Source organism: Pecten maximus, chromosome 15 (genome assembly GCF_902652985.1).
Source record: "Pecten maximus chromosome 15, xPecMax1.1, whole genome shotgun sequence".
NCBI lineage: Eukaryota > Metazoa > Mollusca > Bivalvia > Pectinida > Pectinidae > Pecten > Pecten maximus.
In genome coordinates this window covers 23,012,565-23,029,074 of record NC_047029.1, presented here as the reverse complement: position 1 = coordinate 23,029,074, position 16,510 = coordinate 23,012,565, and the positions used below count along the sequence as shown (strand labels likewise).

The 16,510-nt window shown below is 36.5% G+C and overlaps 2 protein-coding genes across 6 annotated transcripts; one reads left to right on the top strand and one right to left on the bottom strand.

Moving 5' to 3' along the window:
* Nucleotides 1-704: 704 nt before the first annotated feature.
* LOC117344297 (glyoxal reductase-like) lies at nt 705-6,715 on the bottom strand. Of its 5 annotated transcripts, none has more exons than XM_033907000.1 (9): nt 6,617-6,715; nt 5,592-5,731; nt 5,216-5,296; nt 4,212-4,319; nt 3,917-4,105; nt 3,671-3,762; nt 2,988-3,098; nt 2,012-2,105; nt 705-1,398 (listed from the first exon to the last, which is right to left on the bottom strand). In XM_033907000.1, exons 2-9 carry the CDS (start codon nt 5,647-5,649, stop codon nt 1,253-1,255), a joined length of 879 nt encoding a protein of 292 aa, XP_033762891.1. In that variant the 5' UTR covers nt 5,650-5,731; nt 6,617-6,715; the 3' UTR covers nt 705-1,252. The 5 variants fall into 5 exon arrangements, with proteins under 5 accessions (XP_033762891.1, XP_033762887.1, XP_033762889.1 ...); XM_033906996.1 differs by having other exon boundaries at nt 6,556-6,710; XM_033906998.1 differs by having other exon boundaries at nt 6,571-6,652.
* Nucleotides 6,716-6,931: 216 nt separating this feature from the next.
* LOC117344296 (D-3-phosphoglycerate dehydrogenase-like) lies at nt 6,932-16,289 on the top strand. Its single transcript, XM_033906995.1, has 11 exons — nt 6,932-7,154; nt 8,673-8,824; nt 9,470-9,535; nt 9,840-9,996; nt 10,604-10,736; nt 11,341-11,489; nt 12,223-12,375; nt 12,898-13,027; nt 13,148-13,296; nt 13,647-13,863; nt 14,361-16,289. Exons 1-11 carry the CDS (start codon nt 7,020-7,022, stop codon nt 14,519-14,521), a joined length of 1,602 nt encoding a protein of 533 aa, XP_033762886.1. The 5' UTR covers nt 6,932-7,019; the 3' UTR covers nt 14,522-16,289.
* Nucleotides 16,290-16,510: the final 221 nt, after the last annotated feature.

Below are 16,510 nucleotides of genomic sequence, written 5' to 3'. Positions count from 1 at the left end.
CTTTGTGTTTTTTGTATCCAGTAGGCTATGATTTACTGAAAACAGCTCTCTGTTTCCTTTCTTCACTGCCTTTCTTTTTCTTCTAATGTACATTTTTACTGTAATCGTGCAGATATACTTAAGCGGCAATATCATTTTAGCACTATTTGAAATACTAGTAAAGACCTGCTAAATTAGGATTGCATTAATTACAGCTCTATATATTGTTTTCAATGTTTAAATTCAGATATGCACTAAAATAAATATGGTTTACAGTATTCAAGCTGTACAAATGGATACCCCAAAGAAATCGGAAGATTTTACCTGTGGAGACATCACTGGTGGCCTGGATGGAAGCAGTGAGGGGTCTTACTACGAGAAACTGGAGTACCAGTGTGGTCGAGCAGGTGACCCTTCGCCTTTTCACATCCGATCGGGGAATCAAACCGTGATCACCTTTGTAAAAGGCAAGTGTGTCACCACTGTGCCACCCAACAATCAACACCTTACAATAAACTTTTGAACAATTTAAGTTGGGTTACCTCTAATGTCTTGGAGATTTTATTTTAGTATCTCAGGAAAGTTATCAAAATATCAACCCCGCTCATGAAATGTAATATACTGTTGTTCATAAACAAACCAGCTTAGGAAAATTATCAAAACATCAACCCCATTTATGATATATAGCTTATGTACTGTTGTTCATAAATAAAACCAAGACCATCTTATTTATTTACAGTATATTTTGCTTTCGACTACCATAATATTTCCCACAACGTTGGAACTGTAACTCTGTTCCACCATAACACTGTTCAACCGTAACACTGTTCCACCATAACACTGTTCAACGGTAACACTGTTCAACCACAACACTGTTCAACAGTAGTAATGTTCAATTGTAATAATGTTCAACCTTAACATTGTTCCACCATAACACTGTTCAACAGTAACAATGTTCAACCGTAATAATGTTCAACTGTAACACTGTTCAAGGGTAACACTTTCACCATAACACTGTTCAAGGGTAACACTTCCACCATAACACTGTTCAACAGTAGCAATGTTCAACTGTAACAATGTTCAACCGTTACAATGTTCAACTGTAACACTGTTCAATGGTAACACTGTTTCACCATAACAGTGTTCAACTGTAACAAAAACATTTTGTCTCCACTTTAGTGTTCATATAAAGATTACAGCACCCCTGAAGTAAGCTGATAATCATCTTGACCTGGTCCTTGGATTCATGAATAAACAAGTTTAATAGTTTGGGTCATAACACTTGACTGGGATTCCAGCAGAGATGGGACTGAGTGTCCAGTTGGTCCAGACTGACCATTTCTTCATCACTGAGGGAGAAAGAAAATATATCCATGTTGTCCCGAATGTGGTCGGAATCTGTAGACTTAGGGATGACACCTGTAAAATAGACAACATTGTCAATAGACAAGGATAAAATTAAGATTCAACCATATGATAAAGAGACAAGGGCAGTAACTCTAAAAACCATTTGGAGAACCAAATAACACCATGCACTCTTATGACATCACAACATTTGTGCATTCAAGTGACAGAATGGCAGAGCATACTGGGTATACAGTCAGCTTTACTCATAAAAAAATTCTGGGGACCAGTCAAACCACTTAGATATTTCTATGTCATAACTATACGAGAAATATTATGAAACAAATACAATGTACTTTTTTTTTTTTTTTTCTCACATAATTCATGATCAGCACCTAGAGCTGTATGTACTTCATGATGTCGAAATTCCCTTGAACTTCCCTACTCAGTTTTTATCAAAGTTGTCTGCATTCAACCTTTTCTATGGGAGATATAATTTCGCTATTTTTGCAGTCATTAAATATAGAATGAAAATAAATGCCCAATGAATATTAATGTATACGCTAAATTCTATATAGAATTTTAGCTACATTATGTTTACATGATGTTGTGCAAAATTAAATACCCTGAAACCGTCTGAAATCTGTAAAACAGGAAAAATATGCTAACCTCTAGCAGGGCTACCTACCTATACCCCGTTGTACAGCCCAGCGGAGGAGAACTCGAGCGAGAGATACTCCTCTTTGTTTGGCAATAGTGGATACAACTGGGTCTGTCAGCAGCTGTAACAGTTTTATATACCAGTATTAAAGATCAACATCAGTTACAAAGTCAAAACCTTATAAAATGGTACATACACATCGGGGGTTAATCTAGGATTTGGGGAATACTACCCATTATGAAATTTAGGTGAAATGAAGGCTGTAGTGTCTTGAATTATTCTTTGATCTTTAATATTTTACAGCTATTCTTTGCTGTAATTCTTATATATTTCATAAAAATTTGGGGGATTTCCCCTGCTTTTGAGAGTCCATGTATTTATCTGTTTTATGTGATTTTTTCTTGATGGGGAATTTGCTTTTATTCAAAGCGGAAAACTTCATCACCAGGGGAATACTACCTAAATCGGTCTAGAATAACCTCTGCACATCGATTGTAACTCTCTGAGATGATATAATAGAGCCCATTATCTCTGATTCTCCTGAGGTGTTGAAGTGACACTAATACCTCAATCTTCTAACCCTGTGTACATTTGTACCTCTTTGAAGCTTATATTGTAAATGTATATAATTTTTTGTGGATATACATAAATGTAACTTATATATTTTTACATGAAGTCTAGAACTAGAAAATTAATAAAAACTACAGCCAGAGTGATGAAGTAATGAAAAGGTCACATATGACAGGTGGTCTCTTAATCCAAGTAAATAGTATAGGAAGTAACATTGGGAGAGGAAAATACGGTCACATTTGAGAGGGAGTCACTTAATTCAGGCGGACACTAAAACAGGTTTGACTACTACATATATTGTAATTGAATATGACCTCCTGTCATCTCTTGTTACAACTACAAATCTTAACAAGTTTCTGGAGTCACAGAGGTTCAGTAGTAGGTATATACTTACAAAGTCCTGTTTGATACACAAAGACAATGGTATACATACTGTGTTGTGGTCTGTGGTGGTCCCTAGAGACGAGTAAGCCTGGAAGTGTATTCCTTTACTGATACAGAAGTCTACCAACCCTCGCTGGATCAGGTGTGGGTGGTACTCAATCTGTGACAAAAAAAAAACAACATTTAAAAGTTAAAATCTGTAGGACAGCTGGTGTGTGTTGTGTGTTTACCTGTAGTATGACTGGAGTGTGTTGTGTGTTGTGTGTTTACCTGTAGTATGACTGGAGTGTGTTGTGTGTTTACCTGTAGTATGACTGGAGTGTGTTGTGTGTTTACCTGTAGTATGACTGGAGTGTGTTGTGTGTTTACCTGTAGTATGACTGGAGTGTGTTGTGTGTTTACCTGTAGTATGACTGGAGTGTGTTGTGTGTTTACCTGTAGTATGACTGGAGTGTGTTGTGTGTTTACCTGTAGTATGACTGGAGTGTGTTGTGTGTCTACCTGTAGTATGACTGGAGTGTGTTGTGTGTTTACCTGTAGTATGACTGGAGTGTGTTGTGTGTTTACCTGTAGTATGACTGGAGTGTGTTGTGTGTTTACCTGTAGTATGACTGGAGTGTGTTGTGTGTCTACATGTAGTATGACTGGAGTGTGTTGTGTGTCTACCTCTAGTATGACTGGAGTGTGTTGTGTGTCTACCTGTAGTATGACTGGTGTGTGTTGTGTATTTACCTGTAGGACAGCTGGATTGTGTTGTGTAGCCTTTATAAGGTCATCTATGTGATGTTGTAGAAAGTTGGACACACCTATGGCTTTAAGCTTCCCTGAAAACATAAAAGAAACATTGTGATGAATAGAATAACCTTGTGTCAGAAAATGATATTGCAACTGGTCAAAACATTTTACACAATGAACAACTGTTTATTTCTCCTTTATTCAAAAGGTAGATACAGTGTCTGAAATACGCAGAGATGTTACCTTCTGTCTGTAGTTTGATCATGTCGCTCCAGCTCTGAAGACGAAGGTCACGGTGCCGAGCATCACCCGGCTGCATACCCTGTGTCCCCGGCCAGTGTATGAGGTAAAGATCCAGGTAGTCCAGCTGAAGGCTGTGGAGGGACTGAAGACAACTCTGTCTACACCGACCACACCCCTGGTCTTTGGGACCTACCACAGAGATCAGTTATAGATGTACACAGGGAACTGTTATTGAAAGTGATAATCACACTTCAGACAATTTGTCAGTGCTTTTGAATTAACTGATGTTGCTTACCTAATTTACTGGTGATGAAGATATCTTGTCTCTTCAGTCCATATTTGGGAAGGAGTTCCTTTAGACTCTCTCCAATATCTTCTTCATTCCTGTACACTGATGCTGTATCTGTAACATCCAGTTGTCACCAGAGAAATGTCAACAGGTTCATGGGTCTTGTTCTATATACGTACCAAAATGTCAATATGGCATGCATCTATACTGTACCAAGAGACCAATAGGGCCTGTACGTATCTATATAAATACTAAAAGGTCAAAAGGGTCTGTTGCTATACCAACTGCAACAGGGTCAATAGGGACTGCAGCTATAGCAACACTAAAAGGTAAAATGGGCCTGTATCTATTCAAGCACCAAAAGGTTAACATGACCTGTAAATATACAATGCCAAAGGCCAGTAAGGCCTGTATCTTGTATCTATGTATCTAACACAAAAGGTTTATATGGCTCTTTTTCACATCATCAAAAGGTCAACAGGGCCTGTAACCTTACCAACACCAAAAGGCCAATAAGGCCTGTATCTTTTCCAACATAAAAAGGTTGATATGGCCCTTTTCCACAAAACCAAAAGGTCAACAGGGCTTGTATCTTAACCAACACCAAAAGGTCAATAGTCTGTGTCTGAACACCAAACAGTCATAAGGGCCTGTATCTATACCAACAGCAAAAGGTTGACAGGGCCTGTATCTACATCACTACCAAATGGTCCATAGGGCCTGTATGTCCGCTAATACTGAAAGGTTAATAGGATCTGTATCTCTACTAACACTTGTAACAGGAAAGGTATCTATGCCAAGACCAAGTTCTATATGACCGATATCTATGCCAACAGCAAAAGGTCTAAAAGACCTGTAAATATCTATATCAAAATACCCAGGTAACACAAACCTGGTTTGTTTATGAACTGTATGTAATATGTTAATTGGTCTCCAATTTTCACAAAAGTTCAACAAATTTAGGCCTCCATGTAAAAAAGACAATAACTTATCGAATATAAATTGCTCACCTATAGAACGGTATCCTGCTGCAAGAGCAGCATCCAGGACCTTATACACCAGTTCTTTCCCCTTGATTTTAAATGTTCCAACTACAAGAAAAAAAAGTTTCCAGTATGACTACATTTGTGATCCATTGAGTATTTATTTAATTCTTGATATACTAAAAATACATTCCAGTTATCTTTTGAATTTTCAGTTAAATTTTTTATTTTAGGAATTACTTTAATTTATCTGTCAAAAAGTCCATGTCTGGTAATACATGCCCATCCATACTTTAAATTGATTGTCCCTCACTGCTTTGAGTCAAGTTATATGTTAGCCCCCAAAGCTTAATAAGGACAATTACGGTAATAACAAGGGAAAATGTCATAAATTGCTACTCACATCCAATGAGAGGCATAACCCCGCCAGAGTTTAGTGTGACAGACATTGTGACAGACATCGTGAGATGATGGATGGCAGTCCACCTGTCTGTAGCAGACCTGTGTATTAAATGGTCACTTTGTTCCCATTATGTAGATATCCTGAATGGAAAAAAAATATAGATGTCATTACCATAAAGTAAATCCCTGGCTAGTCATTAGCTCATTTTTATGCATATATATTATACGAGTAGATTAATTACTCCATGACTTAGATTCCATAATCAGACACATATTATACCGTTGTATACACATTGTAGCAGAACTGGACTGAGCTGAGCTGCAATAGCCAAGTAGCTAAAATGGTTAGAGCCTCTGCCTGGAGTTCAGAGTTTGAATTCCTTCCTGGCTCTTTCATTTATTCCCTTTCCAGATGTTACAATAGCAAGTGCTTGAAGCTCCATATGGTCATTTACATTTTATAATGCAATGATTTGTATGACTTGTTATTTATAGTCATAGTGTGTCAGGAATATAGGTCATTACAATTATTATTTTGGATTAATCCCTTTGAATTATTTTGCATTGTATTTAATTGTGAATTAATATGCAAGACTCTAATAAAGTAATAATTATTATTTAAAGCCCATGAGACCTGTACATTAAAGTATACTGAAGGCTTATACAGATCTCATATTAAATTAAAACTCGATCATTAAAGATCCTTTAATATATGTAATATTTAGATCAATACATTTTTCATCCTTTGGTGCAGAGGGGTCAAGATATGGTAAAAGCGAGACCCTTGGATTTTGAAGGTGTATATATATACCTGTGGTTAATATTAAGTCAAAAAGCTCAATTGAAAGTTATATTTAGTAATTCCTCCTTATATATAATTCCATTACACTGTCACCTAGGGTACTGTGGACTTATCTTCGCGTATCATATTAGTCAAATAATGTACATGGTACACCTATACAAACCAGACACATTGGAACCTTGTATAATAGTCAGAAAATTTTCCATCACACACGCTATTTTCACCTTAGAAGAAAACGGGTCAACGCTCTAAATTTAGCCTGTCTATTTTACTGGGAATAATCCCAAGTTGTTCCGACTGGATGGGGAATTACCCAAACAGTGAGCCCGACAACTTCGGTGTTTCTGGTAAAATACCCTCAACCATAAGTTCCGCTTTAGAAATAATAAGTTATGATTTACTTTCCGAACCAGATAAAGCATTAAGCATTATAGTTTATGTGTTTAAACATCTTCTTACTGAGCTACTGAAAGGAATATGTAGTAGATTATAGAAAACATGTTATATTTTATATTAGCTACTGGAACTGTTATACAGGGGTAGCTAATTCCGTTTATACCGGCCGGCAAAGCTGTTGCAACGTGCAATATCTGACGATCAGCTGTCTACCAATTCAACGAACTCACAATGTCGTTTACTTTAAATTCCGTTTTAATTACTGACGAAATTGACCAGAAATGCCTCGATGTTCTGAAGAGTAATGGCATCAATGTCGTCAAGAACACAAAGCTGTCCAAGGACGAACTGCTTGTGGAAATTGCGGTAAGCATCACTAAGTTGAGATGAGACGGTACAGTGAGTAAGTTACTTTGTAGGCTTTAATATCGAGGTATAATAATAATTCCATTTGTGAACTTTCACCAAACACTGTAGCAGCATTTTGCAAATGCAAATTATTACCATTAGAATGTATCGTTATCATGAACCTAACACATTGTGACAGTAAATGTCATTTTAGGTCTAATTTTCATATTTTTTTTTCACTCCTATTAAAAAAAGTTACAGTTGTCTAAATATCTCTAAGCTTATATATCTGCTTATAGGTCACTGCTAACGTTGCATTCAAATGCATTTGCAGTAATATGCTCCCAGAAATGAGGCTTAAAGTCGCCTGCCTATCCATTCGTCCGTCTGAGCTGCTTTCATAACGTTTGAAATTAGGTCATTCAAAATCTTAACTGGTAGGATGACAAGTAGGCGTGTTTGCTTTAGGACAACTTTCGCATTTGTAGATTACACATACATTCAAAGTCAGTTTGAGGTTTGAATTTTTTTGTCTGGACAGATGCTGTCTTACTTTTTTTACTGAATATCTAGGTCAATGGAATAATGACCTTGCATGGATATATATGTATGTATAATAATGAAAAAAGTGGCAAGTCGGTGCATCATGTTCAGGGCTATTACCCAAGGTCAAGGTGACATTGAAGTCAAAGGTCAAATTTGATTGTTTATGCCATTACTTTCTAAAGGTTATAGCTAATTAAATTTTAAGGCTGAATGAAGCAGGATGACAGGACAGTTACATAGCACTTTCATGTCTGTGCACATAAATAAGGTCAAGGCTACATTGAGGTTGAAAGTCAGACTCTTGGTTTGGGCCAGAACATCATTTTTGTCATAGCCCAAGTTCATTTGGGCCTGACTTTGACATTCTGAGAGATATAATTATGTCTTTCATACACAACATTCTAGCTGTGAGATTATGTAAGGTCTTTTAGTCTGGTGACCTTTAAAGTAATAATTAAGTATGCTAACCTTAGTGTTGTGACCATTAAAAAGTAATTAAATATGATGACCTTGATATTTTGACCTTTAAAGAAGTAATTAGGTATGATGACCTTGGTATTTTGACCTTTAAGGAAGTAATTATAGATTTGATGACTTTGGTATTTTTACCTTTACGGAAATAACTAGGTATAATGACCTTGATATTTTGACCTTAACATATTAATTAAGTATGATGACCTTGATATTTTTACCTTTACAGAAGTAATTAAGTATGATGACCTTGGTATTTTGACCTTACAGAAGTAATTAAGTATGATGACCTTGGTATCTTGACCTTTACAGAAGTAATATGTTTGATGGGTAAGTTTGATAACATTAACGATGAGACCTTAAATTTGCATAAGTAATTAAATGCAATATGTGATGCCTAGTAGTTCCATTTTCACCACCATTACTCTCATTTGATTTTGTGACTTCAACCAGATTTGACTTAGATTTGTTGTTTTGACCTTTACAAATATGACAGCCATGTTATTTTTATCTTTACAGAAGTATGATGGCCTTGTGGTTCGATCTGCCACCAAGGTGACAGCTGATGTAATTGAGGCAGCCACCAACCTGAAGATTATTGGTCGGGCTGGGACAGGGGTGGACAACATTGACTGTGATGCTGCATCCCGTAAAGGCATCATTGTTATGAAGTAAGTCCTTTGTATATATATCTCCTGCAGGTGTCTTTAGCAAAAACCAATATTTCTGTGTGAATATGGCTGACACTGCTGGGAATCGGATGAGATTTTTGTAATTGATTAATCGAAATAATTGGATGACCTCTTCTGATTATCAGATTTTGTTACCCGATAGTAAATTTCGTGAAAACTGTTCTGAAGTTACACAAAAAAGGATGAAACAACATTCATGCACTATCATTTCTCTTTTTTAAATCAAGAAAATACCATCTTTTATTTTCTTGAACCCAAAGTAATGCCAAACTTTCGAAGAACTTTCACCGGGATGATTGTGCCAATGGTCAGTGTTACTGTTTGTACAGTTCGGGTCAGCGAGATGCTTGAATGCTATATTATAGGCTGCTATTGAAGCATTTATGGGACCCCATTGTTTACTGAGTAATGAAGAAACCCATTATTTACTGAGTAATGAAGAAACCAAACATCTCGGTACGCTTTCAGAATAATGGAAAATTCAGGATGAAATTTCACTGATCAATTATGATATTTTATTATTGTTGTCGATAGAATTAAAATGTATTTCCAATCGATTAATTTTCGATTTTCAAATATATTATGTGATGTGAAAGTTAACACAGGATGATTTTCTGTTTTCAGCACACCTGGAGGGAACACACTTAGTGCAGCAGAACACACATGTGCCCTGATATGTGCATCATCCAGGTAAGTTACTAAAGTTACACTATAATGTCAGTGTCAGCCATTGTTGGTTATTTTGTCTTAACTTGCCAAAATGTAGTCAGCAAAATCATGGGAATGTTTATGTAGTAATGGGAAAATTTTGACTTAATTTTGCAAGGATCATCCTTGAGACAAAAAGGTTTGTGTTTTATATTAATGATCAAATCAGTTAGCTTACTGATCCCCTTAAAGCTTGTTTTGAACAAGTGACATTGTTTTAAGAAACATTTTCTTATCATGAATCCATCAAAGCAGTAATGTAATCTTGTATAACCTCTGTGCCCAGACATGTACACCAAGGTGACCGTGCGATGAAGGGAGAGAACTGGGGAGAGCGTAAGAAGCTGATGGGGTCCGAGTTGTATGGTAAAACTCTCGCCATTATTGGTCTTGGACGTATCGGGAAGGAAGTGGCTCTCAGAATGCAGTCCTTTGGTATGACGGTAAGTTTGTATGTCTGTTGTTTGAAGATATTCTCTGGGATAGCATTGCTGGTCTTCATAAACAAGAGGCTGAATGGGCTTGTATCTATCATCTTAAAAACCTTTCTTTTCCATAATTGGTAAACATCAAATATAAGAACCCTGATATTTTGATATTCATAAACAAATTCTTTTAAGAATTTAGCACATTTCACCATGTGACCTTGAAATTTTTTTTTTTTTACATATGTGTCAGTAGCCCTATGGTTATTATTATGACTTGGTTGGATGTTATTTTGATTTAGTCTGGCATGCCCTTAAACTAGTACTTTTCCATGACTTGTTTTTCTTGTTTACCCAGCTAAACAAATGACAACTAACACAGCTGGAAGTTTTCATATACTGTGGTCATATATTTTTTTTGCATATCCTGTGTATAACAGTCCAGGGGGTAGAGTAAACATTCCCTGATAACAATTTGTAATTGAAATAAGCTTATGTAGCAAGCAGAGCTGAAAAAAATATTTTCATTAAAAAAAATCATATTCTATGTCAGTATGATAAATGATCAAAATTGCCTATTTTACCAAAAAAGTTGATATTCTTATTATTTGTTTGTCAATATCAGACAATAGGATTTGACCCCATCATCCCAGGGTCAGTGAGTGCAGAGTTCGATGTTGAGTGGATGAAGCTGGAGGATATCTGGCCAAAGGCAGACTACATCACAGTACACACACCTTTGATTCCTCAGACAAGAAGTAAGATCTTAACGAGATACTGTAGACACATTTATTATGGTACACTCAAATTTTAATGCATATTATAATTTTAAACTGATTAGCGCAATAATGAATTGTCACATACAAAGTACTTACTGTAAAGACAATACAATTAGCACTATCATAATTTAGTGAAATGCTTTCAATGTGAAAAAGGCTGAAATATTTTATTTGGTATTGCATCCAAAATCATTTGTTGTATGTTTCATTTGCTAGTATAAAAACTTAACTAACATGTTTATTAGACCCTTGAGAGTGTACCTTTGACTCCATAAAATGACTGTTGCCCTTCAGTTTGCAGGAGCAGGTCTATGTAGGCAGCATACATTTTGACCCTTAAGATTTTCTTTGAAACAGTAATTTGACTAAGAATTGAGGCTTATCTGAAAACCATGAATATTATATATTTGAGTCTACACTTTTTGTAGGATTCCATTTAATCATTACAAGATTACTCCCAATTATTTTAGCAATTACAATTTATATATGAAATTCTGAACAGTCAGAAAAGATTTTTTGAATAATATTGAAACAGAATTACTTGGCACTTTAAAAGAGGTGTAAACCTGATTCTCTGTTACAGATCTCATCAATGACAAGGTTTTCTCCCTGTGTAAGCGTGGTGTGCGAGTGATCAACGTTGCCAGAGGTGGTATTATAGAGGAGGAAGCCCTACTCCGCGCCCTCGAGTCTGGACAGTGTGGTGGTGCTGGCATAGATGTGTACAGTTCAGTAAGTAATTATCTACAGAACTATTACTTGATGTCTCTGTTTATAAACTTCTTTGATCATCTCCAACCTTCATTTGCCTCTTCTGTCCTTTCCTACACAAAACAGCAAACATCTCTGCTCTTTATATAAAAGATGTCTATATGTTTCTAGTCTAAAATATCTTTTGTTAAGTCTCCTACATTTACGGGGGGGGGGGGGGGGGGGGGGGGCTGCAATAGTTCAATTGGTTAGAGATCTGAGGTGTTGAGGTGTGTGGTTTGATGTACACTACCCATGTCGGTTTGTGTTTCTCAGAAAGCTGAGAAACGGTCTGGTCTGTGCCATCGTAAAGGTGTCCTGGGCAATGCTCTTTATCCTAACTACTCTAGATGGCTTTGACGGGCCTCCCTTATGATGTTCAGTGAGGTAGTCACCAACTATGACAAGGAGACTCTGCCTCCGAAACAGCAGTTATATACTTATATTATATATTGTAACAATAGATGTCACTTTTGGTCCCTTGTGTGGGTGTCAATGTAACACAGATCATTATTATTTCAATTTCGCCACCAGAAATTGAACCTAGAACCCCTGGTTTACCTGTCTGATGTTCTACTGATTAAGCTAAAGAGAAATCCCCTTATTGTGTTGATAGGAGGCAGCTGGTATCTTACGGGGGTGATATATATATACAATTGTAGTAATTATGCTTTTATTGGTCAGAATATAGCTATGTGAATTGTTGTTTATACAGGAACCTCCAAAGGACTTCAGCTTGGCCAAACACAAGAATGTGGTGGCCACACCTCACCTGGGTGCCAGCACAGTGGAGGCCCAGCAGCGAGTGGCTGTCGAGATCGCAGAACAGTTTGTTGATCTGGTCCAGGGGAAGAAACTCTTCGGTGCTGTAAGTATATACATATATACAGGTGCTACATTCTGTGTAACTATACATAGCTGTCTGCTAACCTGAAACAATCATATTATCTCTCTTGTTTCATTTCAATTTAATAAGATTTTATTGAATAAACAAATTAAATGTTTACTGAGAGACAGGCAAAAGCTATATAAACTCTCTTCCTTTTACTGATGCACAGAGACTATGATATGTATTCAAGTATGCAGTCAAGCAAGTGGATAGGCACCTGGTGTTCACTTGGTATCCTTGGGACTAATTGTTGAGAAACTTGATAACCTATCTTGTCTTACCATTATTTCTGGAGTTATGGCCCTTTATACATTTGCTTTATTTGATATGTATAATTATTGACAGATTAACTTAAAACTTTATAAGAAGCTTAATTTTTCCTGAAAGCTCGGTCAAGTTCCATAACCTTCCTTGTCTGGCCATCATTTTTGGACAATGTGTCTCACTTGACATGTCTGTTCCGTCCTGTGGTAGTTGCTAACCGTTGTTATATCCTTCCAGGTGAACGCCCCTGCCCTAACCAATGCTATGGATGTAAATACCCTGCCCTGGATAGAACTTGGCAAGAAACTGGGTGTAGTGGCAGCAGCTGTGAACGACCAAAACCAACAGTTCAGCGTTGTGTTGTATGGTAGGTTACCCACACTTAAATCCAAATCAGATCACAAGTTAAGCTATTCTCACCTCTAAATCAATTCTATCATCCGAACATTGACTGAAATGGGAGATCTAATATTCGTTTTTTAATCAGGTTCCACCCTCGGCAAGTCAGCTGGCTCCTACATGACCGCGGCTGTGCTGTCAGGACTTATTCAAAACTCATCATTCCTTGGAGCAGGTGACAGTAGCAAACTTAACCTCGTCAGTGCTCCAGCTCTTGCCAAGCAGTACGGCATCAATGTAAGTACAGTATTAATTCAAAGTACATCAGAAAACAGGAAAACCTGTCCTGGTTTGGATCCTGCTAAAGTACATATTTTAGCGATAATCTTATTTTAGCGGTTTTCACATTGAAAACATTCCGCTAAATTTGATTGCTCTAAATTGAGTTTCTTATATCGTTTCCTATGGCAGCTCTCACTAGTGCGTCAATTCCAATTCATTCTCAACAGGTTTCATGCTTTTAGAAAATGGCTGCTGTCAGGGACTTGAGGTAGCAGCCTATTCATGGAAGCGTATCAGTAAAATATGTAAACAGTATAGCCCATTTGGTATCAGGCCTTAAACATTAGTGTTTGTTTTTGTTGCAGTCTACTAGTACATACGAGGAAAAGGCTCCAGCCCCTTACAATGCCCTAGTGAGTGTTGTATTCAGTAACGGATTCCGTGTGTCGGGGACCACATCTGGGGGCCAAGCTTTGTTGGTAGAAATCCAGAACCAGACATTCTCCTCACCTGCTTGTCTCTGTGCTCCGGTCATTATCTTCCGTGGAAACTCCAACTCTCAGCTAATCCCCTCAGTAGCAGGTAACCTTCAGACACAATTAATCCACGTCCATTATGGTGTCATTGGCTAATATTTGTCATTGTATAGCATCATTATATCTTTCATATATATACACCCTATGATTGAAATGGCGCATTATGGCTGATATCATTATCATAGCTGATATTATTGTGATATCCTTCCGGTAAGATGGCTGATCAACAATTCAACAAACATATACATGTAATATTCGATAAAATTTAAATATCTCAAATGATATTCTATATTTGACAAATGCAAACTCAACGTAAATCCCTAACAAAATTTTAACGTATTTGTGTCGGCCCAGTTAGCCTTCATATACATATATATACAATGTAGATACAATGTTGTGATTTCATATGCTGCTTGTTTGTATTACCCTACCGGATATGAAATGTATTTTTTGCATCTGTATATGCATGTTATATCAATGAGATGTATGCTCTCAAGATTAATAAAGAATATTGAATATCGAAATGTATTTTGATGTTGACAGGTGCCTTGGCTGGAGCAGGTGTGACGATAACGAGTCTGAACACATCATCGGAGACTGACGGACAGAAATGGGGAGTGGCCACCTTTGCTACAACTCCCTCGGAGGGCTGTCTCGAGGCACTCAAGTCGCTTGTCACAGCAGCCCGACTCATTGTCTTGTAGTCACATGAACAACACCGTACAGGATACACCTAGTGCATTTTTGTCTGCATTTGTTGACCGACACCCTCAGCTTGACTTCAGAAAATGGGGTACTATGACAACATCTTTTTCAATGTCATGTTGAAAAATCTTTTTTAAGGGCATTGAACAAGTTGGTGTGTTGTGAATTTCCATGTTTATATATGGGCATTGATCTGTTAAAGCAAGTCACCTTTCAACCAGCACTCGTTCTGTCACAAAACAATTCAATATCGTCTGTAAAGTAAGACATCGTTCTTCATCAGTAAAATAAAAAAAATATTAAATCTAGGGCAAAAGTGCAAGACAACCCCATTTGTAACTGTTGCTGGACGAGTGTGGGAGATAAAGTGTTTATATGAAATTTATTTCTTGGTTTATCCTTAATGTTAATATATGAATTTAATTCCTCGGCCAATCCTTCATGTTGAGGAATATCACGATCTGCTGGTCATCTTCATTCCACATCCTTATCTCTAAAGACAGTGAAACCTGACTTTCCTGACATTGTACGGGACTGAGACAATGTGTCGGATTTGACAGTGTGTCAGTTAAGTCGCCATTTTCATTGGAGATGGTCAGACGTCACAGGATGTTGTTTAAGTCAGGTTTCACTGTAGTCAAAGTTCACTTGAGAACTAATGGTTGTGTAACTGTTTAGAACTAACAGTTGTCTGACTGTTTGATTTACATTGTGTTGAGATACCCATTGTAGACCATTTTTGTTCGAAAAAAAAAACTGATTATTTCACCATCATTTTGTAAGCATGATTCATGTATATGTTTCGTCCGTCCGTACTAATGTAACTACTAATGTCTAATAAAGTGCTGGATAGAATGAACAAATTTTCAATTCTCAAGAAAAGAAAGGTATTTGGATGTTATCGTTAAGTTGAAAATGAAAGTGGATATTGAGGGCATAGTCCTGATTGAAAAAAATGAGATTTCATGGCAAACCAATTAAAAGTTGCCAGTAAAATTTAAGTTCTGCATTTCATTTTCAAATTATTTTATAATACGTGGATCTCACAATTTTTTGACGATTGTCATATGAATATGGCTCATTTATTTGGCCAATGAGAATCTCTGTCCCATTTATCAGAATCTCAAACCTACCAATCGGAATCTTTGATGAGGTTACAGTATACCAGAAAATGTTAGCCCAGTAAAATTCTTGGTATTGCTATTACTACCGTTATTTTTGTCCCCAACATCGTGCAAAAATTCCAAGGCCAAAGTCATCACAGCAGTGACTACCACCAGATACATCAGCAGCTACTAATGGCCTTTATTACTGTATATGTCACTGCTGTGATGACTTTGGCCTTGGAATTTTTGCGGGTGAAAATAAAAGTTGACGGGACATTTTCTGGTATACATCTAGTTCTAGTATTTACTGTTACATTTGATGTTTATCAAAAATATTTAAGCTAGTATTTCCAAATGTCACAAAAAATTCACATTTAATAACAATATCAGAACTGGGAAAATTGTTTTGATAAAATTGTATTATATACCCGTCTATAGCGACTGACATTTATATTTTGGCCGCTATAGACTAGTTTGATTGTACAAGTATTTTTATTGGTTGGTTAGTGATATTACTAAACTAGCTAAACACTTTGTATGGTTAGCTACAATTTAAATTTATAATTATCGTCATATATGTTAGCTTTATTTTGATATCTTGCAAATAAAACCGATTATTTTGTTGACACAATAATGATGATTAAAACAGTAAAAGATTATTTCTTTTGGCTTTGTCTTAATCTTTCTAATTTGTTCTTAATTCCTTCCAATGAAATTTGACCGTGATGACCATTCAAATATGTCATTTACTTCATCATACTGTTATAACAAAATATTCACCAATCAGAAGATAGTTTGAAATAACCTGAACCATGACCTTGAACTTTGACAGTTGACTTAAAGTTTGATTTCCAAATACTTTCCTTCACATTTTCAAAACGT